Source organism: Schistocerca americana, chromosome 3, assembly GCF_021461395.2.
Source record: "Schistocerca americana isolate TAMUIC-IGC-003095 chromosome 3, iqSchAmer2.1, whole genome shotgun sequence".
Taxonomy (NCBI): domain Eukaryota; kingdom Metazoa; phylum Arthropoda; class Insecta; order Orthoptera; family Acrididae; genus Schistocerca; species Schistocerca americana.
This window is the reverse complement of record NC_060121.1, coordinates 55,017,387-55,035,057: the sequence shown is the minus strand read 5'-3', so window position 1 is coordinate 55,035,057 and position 17,671 is coordinate 55,017,387. Positions and strand designations below refer to the sequence as shown.

Sequence of the window (17,671 nt, the reverse complement as noted above, 5' to 3'; positions counted from 1 at the left end):
TTATAAATGGCATTTTCACTCCATACCCTGTGTCCAATATTTCTACCTTGTCTGGTATCAGCTATCTAGGAAGAATGGGATGGCATCCACCCACAGAGATTTCGAAATGTCAAAGTGTCCCCAGAAGAGTTCAAGTCCTCAAAGGAGAACACAAAATCTGAATGTCCACTAATAGGTGTCCAGATACATTTGATTCTCTAGTGTACAGAGCAGGAATGTAAGCCTCGCACAGTGGGCTCTTACTCTTACTCACCAGGTGACTTCGCTGCACCTGCAGTAATGGGTCCAGCCTCTGGTGACCGTAGCCGCTGTTGTTCTGCACTGGATACTATTGTACACACAGAGAGAAAACATCTTTCAAGCACTTTATGTTCACTTTAGTGACATGCTCTTAAATTATGGCTGCGATTGAGGGTAAATTTGCGTATTTTATCATGGACAATGATGTACTGAGGCTATAACCAATCTCAGAAGCCATAGTTACAAAAAGAAATCCACATTCATGGCATATAGGAAAAAAAATTTAAAAAACTTTGGACTGTGTTCACTGGGCACCATGTTCACAGACTGTGCTTGTATGTACCACTCCAGAGGAGAGATGCACATATCAATGACTTCTTATCAATGAATGCCATTTTGAAAGAAGTTTTGTGTACACATTATGAAAAGAGCAATAGAAAACAACATGTCAAACATAAACGTACAGATATTGTTCATTAGTGTTATTTCTATTTTGTGTGTGGTGACTTACATCAGGGGACAATATGCACCTTCAGCACTGTACAGCTATCGCAGCAGCTTTGGGTGCCAAACTACATGTGTTAAAATAAGTATTCTGTGGGGTCACCACACTGTCCTGTAAAGCAATAGGCTGCCGAAGGAGTTATTTCAACAACTGATGTATGTTGTGAGACACAGAAGAGGAACCTTCAAAATTATTGCGAGTGTCTCTTTTATACTGAATGAAGGTGATCTTTTAGTGTAGTTCATGAGTGTGATGATGAAGGGAATAAATAATTTGTTAAGTCAAAAGTGACATAGTAAGTTATTTATATAAATGTGATGCGTCAAAGGCATCAATTTTGAATTTTAAAGTAATTATAACAGAGTTTGAGAAGAAGTATAGAAGATAAGGTACAGAATATAATACATCATTGTATTAAATAATTACACCACATGACACCTGACTGCAGTGTTAGGGGACAAACGACATGAAAGGGAAGCTGTGTTGACAGAGGAGTGAGACAAGTGTCAGAGTCCTGCACAACTGAGTAAGCGAGCACAAAATGTGAGATCAGGAGACCACAGCCTAACTTGATAGGCTGCCCACCCCACCTGTCATAGACATGCACAGAAGTTGTGACTGAGCCTTATACAATGTACAGATATAGTTTAAGTCCTTTTGGTCACACATATTATAACCTTGCCAGTCAGTACTATAGGCAAAATGTCAAAGGTGGTGGTGTATGCATTTATCTAAATCCCAAGCTTAAATTTAAGTTAAGATATGAGGCTAAACCATTAATCATAGAAAAGAAAGTAATTGTTGCAGCAATTTGCAGATCACCATCTGGAGATACTGAAGTCTCTCTTAAGAATTTGGAAGAAATGCTAGACATTTTTCTCAAATGAGAACTCTGCCATAATTCTTTGTGGTGACTTTAATATTAATCTATTGGTCCAGAGTTCAGTAAAATACAAGTTTTTAGACATACTAAAAGCTTCAACTTGTTTCCCCACGTATCAGCTCCCACTAGAACAACAGATTCCAGTGAAAGCCTAATAAATAACATCTTCTCAAATGTGGTCACACATGAAGTTGCAGTTACAAATGTGAATATAGGATTATCAGATCATAATGCACTAACCTTTAATCTCACTGCAACTCCCAAGGAGGGGAAAATAAAAAGGAGTACAAACGATTTTTCTCTACTGAAAATTGTAATCAGTTCAAAAATAATGTTAAAAATGCAGTTTGGCCAGAGGTCTTGGCACAAACAAACACAAAAGATGCTTACAATACATTTGCTTCCACTTTTATGGCATACTTTGAAATGTGCTTCCCAAAAAAGCTTTTGAGTTACAGATCATCTGGATCCAAAGGGACGTGGAGTACATCCGGAATTAAAACATCAAGTGAAACCATGATATTACTAAGTTTAAAGTTAAAAACATGTCATGATCAGCAGTTTGTTGAGTATGTGAGAACATACAAACAGACTTACCGCAAAGTAATATCAAAAGCAAAATTATTAAGTAATGATAGATTAATAAGGCAGGCTAGTAACAAGTCCAGAATGATGAGGTAAAAAAAAAGAAAAAAATTTGGGTCAAACTAAAGAACAGGAAATCCATCTTAAAAATAATGAAAATATCCCCATAGAAAAAACGCCATGGCAAACAATGTAAACAATTATTTTGTTAATATTCCCCTTACTTTAAGCAACAATTAACAGTGATGTCTCCAATGGTAAATACCAGCATGATGGCAATCCCATCAGACGAGCATTAAGTTCTAAAAGTCATTAAATGCTTGAAATCCAAATTGTCCTCTGGTTTGGATGATGTACCTGTATCAATAATTAAAAAATTGCTCCACGTGTTGTCGAACCTATAGAGCACATAGCAAACTTGTCCCTTAGTGAAGAGATATTTCCGGATAAAATAAAATCTCTAAAGTGATACCTCTACACAAAAATGGTGACAGACATAAAATAGAAAATTACCAACCTATATCTCTCCTCCCATACTTCTCCAAAATACTTGAGGAATTTATGAAAATCAGGGTTACAAAATATCTAGAAAAACATAAACTAATAAATAACAGTCAACATGGCACAGTACAGAAACAGCCATATTGCACAGAAATAGTAAGAAATTTTGAGTCAAATAAACAGGTTGTTGGAATTAATCTAGATTTAGCCAAAGCCTTCAATACTGTGAACAATGTAATATTACTAGGGAAACTTGAAGCAATATGCATCAGGGGTACCGTTAAAAATTGGTTTGAATCCTATCTGCAAAACAGGTCACAAGTTGTTGAGCTGAGGTCATCCAAGAATCTTCACAATTTTAAACCCATATCTGAACCAAAACAAATTTAAATAGTTGTTTCTCAGGGCAGCATTCTGGGCCCATTGTTATTTCTAGTTTATATCAATGATATGCAGGCTCCAGACAGTTCAGCCAAAATTCTACTATTTGCAGATGACACGAGTATCATAATTAGTGATAAAAAAGAATCACTGTGTACTACAGCAGAAAAAATGCTCATACATACAGTCATGGTTATATTAAAATAAGCTGACATTAAATAGAAAGAAAACGAACTTTATACAGTAAGGGAGAAAGTGACAAGGGGAAAATATGTGCCTTATGCTGGATAGCAAAGAAATAGAAAAAATGTGCACCACGAAGTTTCTGGGAATGCGAATTGACCAAGATTTTAACTGGAATGAATACAGTTTTTATATTACTCAGTAACTTGGCTCAGCATGTTTTGCCTTAAGAATAATATCCAAGGTATGTAGCAAGGAATATATTAGAGTGGTGTACTTTAGTTATTTCCGATCAGTTGCTAGCTGTGGCACAAGCTTTTGGGGAGAAAACCAGGTCAAGACTAAATGACATTTTTATTATGCAAAAAAGAGCTATTCGTATCATGACACACAGCCCACCACAAACTCACTGTAGACCCTTATTCAGACAACTGAAGATACTGACAATACCATTGATATATATCTTTAAATGCCTGGAAATGGTCAGTAAAAATAACTGCGATCTCCAAATCAACTCAAGCTACCATGATCACAATACAAGGCATTGTAAAGACTTCCACATTCCCTATGTAGCAAAAACTAGAAGTCAGAAACATGTTAGGCAATTAAAGAATTGAAAGGTAAAAATAATTAAAGCATTAAGTAAAAAAAAATACTTGATGGAAAAATGCTACTAGAGTAAGCAAAGACCTGTCTCAGACTGTGGATTGAAACCTGTACTTACTTTTTAAAAAAATTAAACTAATTTAATTGTGTTTTCAACTTCATAATTATGGTACTTATGAAAAATCTGTTAATCATCTGTAATACATTTTGTGTACAAGGCGTAGTTCATGGTCTGTGATTGTTTATCATGAGCACGTACTTTTGTTTTTGTGTAATAAGTTCTTGTACACTACTTATGTACTATGTGTATGTAATTTGTTTGGCTGTTTGTCTATGTTCGTCCATTTATTTTGTGTATGTGTTGTTATGAGTTACGTGTAATCAAATGACAAATCCTGTATCACGTGTGTGATCTATTGGACGCTAAATAAATAAATAAATAAATAAATTAATTAATTAATTAATTAACAAATAGACATCCAAAGGAACAGACACCACACTTTTATAAATATTCATGCCTGATGTAATATTGGCCTTTCAGTCCAAATGCACTGCAATGTCAGATATCCCACAGAAATATAGTAGACCCGCAAGCAAAGAAGGCTAATATACAGGGTACACTACTGTGGAGATTTGGGTTAGGAAAGAAACAGACTGATACCCAGAGTGCAAAAGAAATTTTCATGTGTCACTATTCAGTTGTTTCAATGTGCTATTGCAGTATAAGTCAAATTTCTTTCATCAGGCCTCGATAATGTTTCACTCCGAAGACATTCAATATGTCTATAATGCTTGGCTACATCCAGCAATGTCTTCTCATGTATGTGTAAATAATCCTGCAACATGGGACAGCCAATGCAGTGAGCAGTAAGACTGGAATCAATGCATACACATTGAGGAAGTAAATAGGGGGGATCTAATCAGTGAAGTATAGAGTACAATTTGATTGGTTAGCGATGGAAACATCACGTCTAGTAGGTACGCATTCCACATATACAGCTCTGCATTATTTTGTTTCCAGTCAGGAACCACTCATTTAAAGCAACACATTTGTGATAAAACCCACACTGACACAGCTCCTTCAGAGATAGCGGAAGTAATAAACAACAGTATAGCACAGAAGTGTGTTGCAATGTGTGCCAAAGACACGAGTCCTCAAAGCTGTTTCTGATGAAGGTTGCAAAAAACTAGGCCAATGATTAACACATTTAGGTGCACAGTATATAGAATTCTGTAGTTCAGATGCCATACTGCATGCCATCTCTTGTGAACTTTGTTTTCTTTACACCTAAACTTCTGGATTTAGGAGCACACGAGTAAATGCTATGAAAATCAAAGGAGAGTAATGCTGTTTAGAACATTTCACTGGACATGTTTCATAATTTTCTTACTGTCTCCAACCAGGATACCAGAACAATAAAACTTTTTGGAAAACTGCAAAAGGATTTTTTGTTTTGTTCTGATCTCTATGTTGTTTGTTATAATTGAAAATTGAAGTAATCACTGAATAAAACAGGATTCTCAGTCTTTTACATTTATTAACCTTCAAAATAAGCAAGGTGTTCCACCAAAATAGCAGGGTTCTCAGTGTTCCATAACCGCCATAAACCACTCTGAACTAGAATGATCACACCATTCCCCTCCCCACCCTTTCCCATGTGCTGAAATCACAATAATTTGTTTCAAGACAAAATTATCATAAACACTAAAAATCAGATAATGTGACTCATTTGTGGAACATCTGCAGTGCTTACCATAATCAGGGTCCCTGGCGAGCACACGAAGTATAATTAATTTCTTAAGCTGCTTTACTCGCATTTCCTTCTCATCTATCTCATTAATTTCAGAACAGCATGCTTCACAGAGCATTCCTTTTCTGTCAATTTCTACGTTCCTCATATGTATAATTTCAGCCAGCCTCTGGCTGAAGCTAATTCTGCTGGTGTTGGTGAGGGCAGTCATGGGAGTCCCTGTAATTCCCACCACTTCACGGCATAAAAAGCAGCTGCTTGCACTGGCTGGTAGATGTTCTTGGAACTGGAAGTAAAAGCATACACAAACCTGTGTTAAGTATTTGTCAATATTCATTTGTGTTACATTGGACTACAGTACTGCATACCCTAAAAGGAGTGCCTGTAACTACTATAACCAGTTATATTTTTGACAGTCTTTTTGTTGTGCCTATCTCAAACTCAGCATCTCTGTTTAATGGTGAGTAGCAACTTTCCTTTCCAGGTCAACTTGGGGACAAGCTAGTTAATTTTAGGTGTATGTGTAATGCTGTGCTCTAATATGAAAAGTCACAGTGAACTACTTATCCAATTCTTTGACATGAGCTCTTCTATCCTACAGTGTTTTAACTACTCCATTGAAACTCCACATTTTGGAAGACACACCACAGTCCACCTCTAAGTTTACACTGGAGCAGTAGGTGACTATTTCATTCTTCTTGCAACAAAATTCAACCATATGAGGCTCATCATGTAAATATACATTTCACATGGCAATCTAGCACATAGTCAGTTAGCTTGAGCATCAATATGAACTGCATAAAAGAACATGTTTGACCTGCTGCTGGAAGGTATGTTGCTGCTCACAGTGTTCATCCTCACACAATAGCCACACTGAAGACAACCTTGGAAGAAAGTGGCACTGTCTCCCACTTTGGAGGTCAGTAAGACAACCCTGCAGTCGTCATATAGGCTAAATCAGTAAATATAAATGAAATTTTGAAATCATCTTTAAAAATTCAGTCAATGCCAATGACAAATTGGGACAGGCAGTACAAAGTTTTCATGATCTCAGATGAGAATCTGAATGCAGAAGAGAGACAGGAGGCCAAATGGAGGAGTAAAACAACAAACTGGTAGTGTGAGAGAGCTGACAGGAAAACAAGATCTAAATCCTGTCAGAGACACTGATTTTATATGATGGTACTTACTGTCTTTCAATGTCCTGCCTCTTCACTAAGTTTGAAAAGGAATTTCAATTTCTTGAGTCTTAGTTAGAGAAACATGACACCATTGAATGAATATATCCAAGCTTAACAACTTATACGAACTAAACACATTTTTGCAGTAAGAATTAATGTTTTGTGGATTTACTAATGTGCTAGTAATTCAAATCATCTTATATTATTCATTAAAAAGACAATATTCAGAATTAAAATCAGTTATATTGCTACAAGTCCAATTGTGATGAAGAAGTAAGATGGATCAGCATAGATCTGCTTGGTTTTCCTGAAAGTCTGTAAGAGGGGTGGCCCGGAGGCAGATGGCTAACAATCTAATGCCATGCAACTGTCACTTACAGTACAATGCTGATTTATAATAAACTTAGTCTTCAGTGCATGTGTCAAGAGTAACTGTTATGCAGAGAATTCAAGGCTGTTCAGGAATACTGTCGTTGTTAAAAGGCAAAGGACTGATAATTAAATATTTGTTGCAAAATATATTCCAATTTGCTCAATTTTACCACTACAATGTAATAGAACAAATATCTTATTGCAGTTTATGAACTATTTTACTTTTAAATTATCTATGTATGTCATTTAGCCAAGTACATCATTCACATATTTTTTCCTTTACTCTTCCCCTAAAATATGGTTATAGTAAAAGGATTTTAAGCCATAAGTTATGGCCACAAAGGGGCAAGAAGGTTCTGAAAATACAGATCAAAAGGTGCCAATGGAATTACTTTATTTGATTTACATCAGCTACATTAACTATTTTTGTCCCATGTCCAGGGTTCTGTTATATCAGATTACACAAATCACTTCAGTTTTCACTTCAAGTCATGGACACTGAGTTCAATAGTTCCTTATACATGAAGAAACACTGCTTCACTTCTAAAGAACCCAATTGTGCATTTCCTGTCAGCACTCATAAAGGGAGCCCAGTCAAAGCTGCAAAAGGTTTCCACATCTGAAATCTTCATTAAATTCAATTTGAATTTGAATTTGTTTTTAGAAACCCCATCAAGTATGTTCTTAACACTTTGATTGTTTTATTTGTTTTATTCTAGGGCATAAGAACAACTAAGGTCATATGTACCCATGTCAGAGCATCTGAAAACTAAGACAAAAAAGAAGTTAAAAGTAAGTGCACGTTAAGTCGAATCTACAGAAGAGAGACAGTTAAAACTGAAAAATTCCTTGTGGAGAAAGTTGCATAAAATTTTCCATAGAGACAACAGAGGTCCTGAACTAAATATTAAATGTCATTTGCTGTATTGCTACGATAGATTAAAGGTAAGACAGGATCAACCGCCTGTGGAGCTTTCGCTAAAATGGGTAATAACTCAGGCAGCAAACATAAATGAGAAGATAAGTGGTTGAAAAAAGGGAATTCTGTCAGGAAATGCCAAACTGTCAAAGGCTGATGACAAGCAGATGGACTTTGCTGGAGCTTGTTCCCATGAAGGGGGGACCAGTGGTGATGCCCAAGGGTACCACCTGCGGACTGATGGCAACACAGAGATCATCAGACGGTATGGAAGAACTAACAGGCTGAGGTAGTCTGTTGCCTTGGCAGCAACAAGAGAAGCTGCGTTTCTGATCAGACCGACATGACCAGGTACCCACATAAACATCACAGTAGCTCCATAAAGAGTGAGCAAGTGGAAGCTTTCTTGAACAAGTTGCACTAAGGGATGGACCTTGTGCAGCACAGGGGATCTGAAGGGATATGAGAGAACTGGAGCAGATAACAATTGAAAAGCCTGTGTTGCCAAATGTAATGCGTGGCTTGATACAGAACAAAGAGCTCTGCTGTGAATACTTAGCTGTGTTTTGGAAGCTGGTACCGAAATTTGTCAATGCAAATGACAAAGGCACACGTGATACCACAATCAGTCTTACTGCCATCAGTGTACACAAATGTACTATTGCTACGTTCTGTGCGAAGGTTGAGAAACTTATGCAATAGATCAAATCTGGATTAGTGTTCTTATGAAGTCTGGAGTGAACACAGGCTGCCGCAAGAAGCCGAGGTTGGTAAAGTGTCAGGTAGCATGTATTTAAGCAGCTGGAGCAGCAGCCAAAAGGGAAGTAACAGAAGAAGGATGCACCTAACACTGGTGGTGAAAAGAATCATCAAAAAAGAGGGTAGAGGATGGGTAGCCAGGCATGGCAGACAAACATCATGTGCACCTGTTGAGGAGAACATCACACCAGTATGACTGTGGTAATTCAGCAGCTTCTGCATTCATACTCTCAATTGGGCTAGCGTAAAATGCTTCAGTAGCCAAACAGATGCCATGATGGTGCAAGATGGATGCATAAAAAGAACACCAATAGCCTAGTTTTGAATGGACAAGGGATCTGTTGGACTGGAGGAGGAAGGTCCAATCCACTCCCCAGGAAGTGCTGTTGATGGGACATTGAGGGACAGGGTATAGGAGGCAGCCAAGTAAGATGTGGGAGGACTAAGAAAATTTCCTATCAAGCATGAGCCCCAGGAATTTCACAGTTTCAGCAGACAGAAGAGCAACAGGCTCAAGATGTAAAGACAGTGGAAGAAACCCATTGCACTGCCAGAAATTCCTACAAACCGTTTTGTCAGTGAAAAAACAAAAGCATTTGTCAATGCTCCGTGAGTAAAGACAATCACTGAAGACGCTGCTCAATGAGACCAGTCTGTGGGAGAATGCAATAGATCGAAAAATCGTCAATGAAAAGGGAGCCCGATATGCCCTGCGAGATACAGGCCATAACAGTATCAAAGGTGACAGCAAGGATGACAACACTCAGGACGGATCCCTGAGGCACAGCATTTTCCTGGATAAATGGGGTTGACAAGCAAAACCCTTATGTACCTTGAAAGTTGTCTTTTAAAAATTCCTGAAGGGAATGGTGCAGGCAGCCTCAGAAGCCCCATGTGTAGAGAGTACGGAGTATACCAGTCTTCAAGCAAGTATTTTACATTTTCTCCGGGTCAAAAAATGCACGTACAGTGTTATTTCCGCAGAAATGACACGGGTTGACAAGGTTATGAGATGGTCAACTGTAGGATGGTGTGTTGGAAATTCACATTGTGCAGTGGTTAGTAGATTGCGAGACTCTAGCCGCCACACCAGGCACCCAGCTCTGACTGGACATCACGTTGTATAACCCCACTAGATATCAAATTATGTTTGCAATCGACAAACTATGTGGCTGTGCGTTCCTTGGTGTTTTCCATGTTAGCAGGTCATCCTTACCCTATCCCACACTACTTACCAGCAAAAATGTGAGATTACTGTCACAAAGACAAATTGAAATGTTGGTTTGTCCATTCTTGAACCATTCCCTAATCTTTCTGTTCTCGCACTGTAGCTCACTAAGCAAATTCTGGTCAGCACACTGAGCTTGTTGCTATCTAGGCCTTAACTCTCCTTCATTTTGGTTTCTCAGTTTTCAAGCAATGCTCACCACCAGCATTACATTAAATTCTGCTGAGTAGACAGTTAACTATTCAACATCCTTCCCAAAGAAACTACAATGAAATGTTATACGATAGTGTCAAGACTGTAGTGAAGTAATTTTTTCAAAGTAATTTGACAAAGATGTGTGTAAATGATTTTTTACAGCGTAATACAGTTATGAAGAGCTTCCCAGAGGGCACAGTCAGTCATCAGAGCATACTGATGACAGCCAACCTCTTACTACTGACATGGGAACTATTGCAAGTTCATACACCTACAGCCAACTACAAACATACTTAAAACATGGTGACACACCCCTCCAAGTGGCCATCGATAGTATTCACCCATAACAACACATATTTGACTGCTAGCATCAGTGTACTGGCCTCACTGCATTGTAACTGTACGCACAGTACAAACGAGGCCGCTGCTGTATTTGGTAGTGTATCAACAGATGGAAGTCATTTAAACCGTAACTCAAGAGGTGACTTTTCTGTAACGTATGCCACGAGCTCCACAGCTCATGGTCTCGCTGTAGCATTCTCGCTTCCCAAGCATTGGGTCCCAGGTTTGATTCCCAGCGGGGTCAGGGATTTTTCACCTGCCCCGAGATGTTTGGGTGTTGTTGTGTCCCCATCATCATCATCATCATCATCATCATCATCATCATCATCTCCCCATTACAGTTGGAGGAAGGCAATGGCAAACCACCTCCATTAGGACCCTGCCTAGTATGGCGGTGCAGGTCTCCTGCATTGTTCCCATATGCTCTGTCATGAAGCATGGGAAATTTTTTCCATTTCATACCACAAGGAGGGGTCTCTGGGAGCCCGATGTTTAAACTGTGATCAAGGCAAAAATGATTTGAAATTTTTAATTTATGCTACATAACATTTATTTTTACAATTAAATAAGTGTTGTCTAAATGCTTCTAGTTTATTTTACTGCACTAAACAAAGCCTGCAGCATTTGACTATTCATCACACAAAAGCATACAATTTTGTGTGGTTCATTTAAATAGTACACATAAACAGACTGTTAGAGTAGTGAGTGTTACATCCCGTGAAATTATACAATCTCCGTAGGAAATAAATTTACAAATAAAACTAATGTCCAGGGTTTAAAATTGCACGTAAAAAGTCCACCTGATAGGGACAAAAAACCTTTTTCAAACTGAAATTAATTGCTAGGAACAATTTTTTCTTATCACCACTCCACTGACACGTTCCTCCATAGACCAACTAACAACTACTACCACACAGGCCATCATGTGCTCTCCAGTGGATAGCTGGGAGAAGTCCTGGGCTGCAAATTGATAAATCAATGGCCGAGTAACTACCATGAGCCACAATGAAATGTGTGGTGGACCCAGTATGTAAGAGGAGGAGGTCGAATTGCAACAGTAAAGTTTTGAGATCTCTGACCTTGCCAGTGAGCGTAGTACCAACCCACAAGGGGTTATGGGCATTAAAATCTCCCAGAAGTAGGAGAAGTTTAGAGAGTTGATCAATCAGTGCAACTAATACATTCAGGGGTACTGCACCACCTGGAGGAAGGTATACATTGCAGACAGTTATTTCCCACATCATCCTTATTCTGACAGCCAGAGCTTCAGCTACAGACCAAGTTTATGACATAAATGCCAATTCCACCTGACACTATTGTAGTCGCTATGGTTCATGTAATATCCCTTATATCTGTGGAAGGCAGGAATCTGCATTTCTGGGAACCGTGTTTCCTGGAGAGCAATGCAGGTAGCAGGTGTAAAGTGCAACAGTTGCCGTAGCTCTGCCACCACTGGAGGATGACATCGTGAGACTGGGAAGGCATGGAACATTTAATGAGGCAGTTTACGCCTCAGAGTCATGCGCTGCCTCTGATTTATTGCCTGAGCAGTCTATATCCATTGTGTCTGAGGTTCTGGCGAGATCTAGGTCCTCAGCAGACACCAAAACCTCCACCCCATCCTCAGCCACAGAGCTTGTAGGTAGCAGTGGATTGGGTGCCACCACAGTTTCCTTGGTCTTGGGAGTTTTCATTTTGGATTTCTCTCGCTGCTCCTTGGGTTTCCCTGGCTGGGAGGACTTCACTGGCTCAGTCTCCGGGACTGGGTATGAGCATGAAGCCCTACAGCCAGCTGCTTTTGGGCTCTTCAGACACTGGCGGGTGTCATCTTTCCCACTAGAAGAAACCTGGGAATGGAGTGTCCCAGGGGACCCTTCCTAGTGAGAGAACCCGAAGACGACTTACGCTCCTCCAGCTTAGAAATGGGGACGGATGTCCCTGATGGTTGAGGGGGTGTTGCTCCTGAAGTAAGTGGTGCAGGAGCAACAGGGACAGAAATGCCCCCCACTGTCAAGGGGGCAGGTGTACTCTTCTGGCTCCGAGAGGTGACCTGGGTTGGCAGAGCTGATGGTGCCAAAACTGTTGTAGCGGCAGCATAAGACGATGTCATACGCACAGGCAGCAGAGGTTCAAATTTTCTCTTAGTCTCAGTGTAGGTCAGTTGGTCCAGGGTCTTGTACTCCATGATTTTCCTTTCTTTCTGGAGAATCCTGCAGTCAGGGGAGCAAGGCAAATGGTGCTCTCCGCAGCTGACACAGATGGGAGGCGGGGCACATGGAATATTGGGATGTGATGGGCGTCCGCAATCTTGGCATGTTATGCTGGAAGTACAGCAGGAAGACACATGACCAAACTTGCAGCACTTAAGGCACCGCATTGGGTGAGGGATATAGGGCTTTACATCACACCGGTACACCATCACCTTGACCTTCTCGGGCAACATATCACCCTCAAAGGCCAAGTTGAAGGAACTGGTGGCAACCTGATTATCCTTCCAACCCCAGTGGACACACTGGATGAAATATACACCTCGCTGCTCTAAATTGGCGTGCAGCTCATCGTTGGACTGCAAAAGAAGGTATCTGTGATACCCTGGACCATATTTAAGCTCTTATGGGGCGCGATGGCTACAGAAACATTCCCCTCCATGTCAGAAGTGAGTAACTCCCGTGACGTGGCAGAGGACTCTGTTTTGATCAAGACTGACACAGATCTCATTTAAGCCCTCCACCTCCCTGAACTTGTCCTCTAAATGCTGAACAAAAAACTGAGGCTTCATCGTCATGAAAGTTTCCTCATCAGCTCTTGAACATACAAGGTACCGGGGCGAATAAGATCCGCTGCCATCTTTAGCCTGATGTTCCTCCCATGGTGTGGCCAGGGAGGGGAATGATTTGGGGTCATACTTCTGTGCATTTAATCGAGTTCGTCATCGCTTAGAGATTGCTGGTGTTTCACCACCAGCAAGAGATGATGGACTACACTTCATCACGTGTGATCTGCCCTGATGCCACCCACTCCAACCAGGGGCCCTCCCCATGGGCACCGCCTAGCTGGTGCCCCAGGGGGCTGGGCGTCTACCTCTTGGCATACATGGGGAGTTAACGGCGCAGGCATCATCAGCAGAGCAATCCCTGTGTGGTCAGGGGACTACAACAAACAGGGCACATGGTGGCCCCACCACTACGGACTGGCTACCATGCTGGCTATCAGGTGCAAAGAAGTCCATGTTCATTGTCGATGCAGAAATCGATGCTGCATAGTGAATTGTGGAAAATGTACGCAGGAAGGTGTCCTCTCCCATGAGATGGAGAATGGGCAGGACTGCAATGCGACGACAAGAAAGTGTGCTAAAGATGTGAATGCATGATGGACACGATACGCCTTGTAAGGTGCCCTTCCCCAATTGGTTCGCTCTTTGAAAAAATTTTGTAGAATGGAGGTCAAACCTTGTTTAGATTGAAGTCAACTGGTAGGTATTTCTGCTTAATGGAAGTCTCTCTAACAAAGAAACCACTTTCTACAAAGCTTGGGTATCCGATTAATGAGGGAATTAGTATATTTCATCAAAATATACAAGGTATTAGAGATGAAGTTAGTGAACTGCTTATAGATGTTGACTCTGAAATTATTGGTATATCTGAACACTTCTTAAATAAGGAGATAATTCAGAGGCTTCCTTTACCAGTATACAGGTTGGCTGGCAGCTTTTCTAGGAGCTCTTTGCGGTGTGGGGGAGTAGCCATGTATGTAAAAAACGGTATCTCATTTGAGTCAATTGATGTTTCAAAGTACTGCACTGAAAAGGTGTTTGAATGTTGTGCAGGTGTGGTTAAATTTAGTGGAGCTAAACTTCTTGCTACTGTTATTTATAGATCCCCAGACTCAGATTTCACAACATTTTTGCTAAAGCTAGAGGAGGTTCTTGGTTCACTTTATAGGAAATACAAGAAGTTAGTTATATGTGGTGACTTCAATATTAATTGTATAAGTGATGGTGCAAGGAAAAGGATGCAGGTAGACCTCCTTAATTCATATAATCTTATGCAAACCATATTCTTTCCAATGAGAGTGCAGGGGAACAGTAGAACAACCATAGACAATATTTTTGTTCATTCGTCATTATAAGAAGGGCATTCTGTTAGCAAAAAGGTGAATGGCCTTTCAGATCATGATGCACAAATTTTAAGTCTAAAAGATTTTTGTGCTGCAACGCATGTTAAATATAGTTACCAACTTTTTAGGAAAGCTGATCCAGTTGCTGTACAGACTTTTGTAAACCTTATCAAGGAACAAGAGTGGCAAGATGTTTATAGTGCTGATACAGTAGACGATAAATATAATGCTTTCCTCAAGACTTTTCTCATGCTCTTTGAAAGTTGCTTTCCATTAGAATGTTCAAAACAGGGTACTAGCACAAACAGGCAGCCTGGGTGGCTGACTAATGGGATAAGAATATCTTGTAGAACAAAGTGGCAATTATATCAAAACGTTGGAAACAGTCAAAATCTAAGTGCAGCAGCCCATTACAAACAGTATTGTAAGGTGCTTAAAAAAGTTATTTGGAAGGCAAAAAGTATGTGGTATGCAGATAGAATAGCTAAGTCTCAGGATAACATTAAAACGACATGGTCAGTCGTAAAGGAAGTGGCTGGTCTGCAGGGACAGGTCGAGAATATAGAATCAGTGCGTAGTGGGGATGTCCGTGTTACTGATAAGTCACATATATGTACAGTTCTTAATAATCACTTTCTGAATATAGCAGGTGAACTAAATAGAAACCTAGTCCCAACAGGGAATCATATAGCGCTCTTAGAAAAAAGTGTTCCGAGACTGTTACCTGAAATGCTCCTCCATGATACTGACAAGAGGGAGATTGAGTTAATAATTAAATCACTAAAGACCAAGAACTCTCATGGATATGACGGGGTATCTAGCAGAATACTGAAGTATTGTTCCACGTATGTTAGCTCAGTACTTAGCCATATCTGTAACTTTTCCTTTAGGAGTGGTCGGTTTCCTGACCGATTAAAGTACTCGGTAGTGAAGCCACTTTATAAAACGGGAGACAGGGATAATGTTGACAATTATAGACCTATTTCTATGCCATCGGTGTTTGCTAAAGTTATCGAGAGGGTTGTATATACAAGGTTACTGCAGCATTTAAATTTACATAATTTGCTGTCAAATGTACAGTTTGGTTTTAGAAATGGCTTAACAACTGAAAACGCTATAGCCTCTTTTCTCTGTGAGGTTTTGGACGGATTAAATAAAAGGTTGCGAACGTTAGGTGTTTTCTTTGATTTAACGAAGGCTTTTGACTGTGTTGGCCACAAAATATTACTGCAGAAGTTGGAACATTATGGAGTAAGGGGAGTAGCTTACAATTGGTTCGCCTCCTACTTTAAGAACAGAAAGCAGAAGGTAATCCTCCGCAATATTGAGAGTGGTAATGATGTTCAGTCCCAATGGGGCACTGTTAAATGGGGTGTTCCCCAAGGGTCGGTGCTGGGGCCACTGCTGTTTCTTATTTATATAAATGATATGCCTTCTAGTATTACAAGGTGATTCAAAAATATTTCTGTTTGCTGATGACACCACCTTGGTAGTGAAGGATCTTGTGTGTAATATTGAAACCTTATCAAATAATGTAGTTCATGATATAAGTTAGTGGCTTGTGGAAAATAATTTGATGCTAAATCACAGTAAGACTCAGTTTTTACAGTTTCTAACTCACAATTCAACAAGAACTGACATTTTAGTCAGACAGAATGGGCATGTTATAAGCGAGACGGAACAGTTCTAGTTCCTAGGCATACGGATAGATAGTAAGCTGTTGTGGAAAGCCCATGTTCAGGATCTTGTTCAGAAACTAAATGCTGCTTTACTTACCATTAGAACAGTATCTGAAATAAGTGACATTTCAACACGAAAAGTAGTATACTTCGCATATTTTCATACGCTTATATCATATGGTATTATTTTGTGGGGTAATTCTTCTGATTCAAAAAGGGTATTTTTGGTTCAAAAATGAGCTGTTTGAGCTATGTATGGTGTAAGTTCGAAAACCTCTTGTCGACCCCTATTCAATAGTCTGGGAATTTTGACACTGCCCTCACAGTATGTATTTTCTTTAATGTCGTTTGTTGTTAGCAATATTAGCTTATTCCCAAGAGTTAGCAGCTTTCACTCAGTTAATACTAGGCAGAAATCAAATCTGCATGTGGCATGCACTTCCTAGACTCTTGTGCAGAAAGGAGTGCAGTATTCTGCTGCATCCATTTTCAATAAGCTACCACAAGAACTCAAAAATCTTAGCAGTGGCCCAAACGCTTTTAAGTCTAAACTGACGAGTTTCCTCATGGCTCACTCCTCCTATTCTGTCGAGGAGCTCCTGGAATAGCTACAAAATTAAGCAAATTCCAGTGCTACAGTCTTGATTTTCTTTATTTAAACTAACGACTTGTCACCTGAATATATTTCTTATATTTCATTTTATCTGTTTCTACAATTGTGTTATAATTTCATGTATTGACTCGTTCCATGACCATGGAGACTTCTCCTAAATGTGGTCCAATGGAACAATAAATAAATAAACCCTACAGGGGACCATCACATAGAGGCTGAAATGTGTGAAACTCCGTTTAGTCACCTCATATGACAGGCAGGAATATCTCGGGCCTATTCTAGCCCCCAGACCCACAGAGGGGCTGGTCTGTTCTGATACTCCGTAAGCTCGAATTTCCCCCCCCCCCCCCCTTTTCATTAAACGGCAATGCAGAAAGCTATGAAATGCCCTACTGAAGTCAAGGAACATAACATCAGCATGAGCGCCATTGTCCACTGCGCTGTGATCTCGTGGAGACACAGAGCCAGCTGAGTTTTGCACGATCTGTGTGGAATCCATGTTGATTTTCTTCCAAGAAGTCAATTTTTTAGCGTAAAACATGTTCCATAATTCTACAACAGATTGACATCAATGATATAGGTCTATAATTATGTGGATCTGTCTTACAGCCTTTCTTATTAAACGGGAATGA

General features: G+C 39.9%; 1 protein-coding gene across 1 annotated transcript in view; it reads right to left on the bottom strand.

Annotated features, from left to right (window-relative positions):
- LOC124605870 (clumping factor A-like) overlaps positions 1-17,671 on the bottom strand; it is a 186,690-nt gene that overhangs the window by 11,884 nt on the left and 157,135 nt on the right. Inside the window, exon 4 of the mRNA XM_047137817.1 lies at positions 5,639-5,921. Coding sequence (XP_046993773.1) covers positions 5,639-5,921 — 283 coding nt within the window. The remainder of the gene's footprint in view (positions 1-5,638; positions 5,922-17,671) is intronic.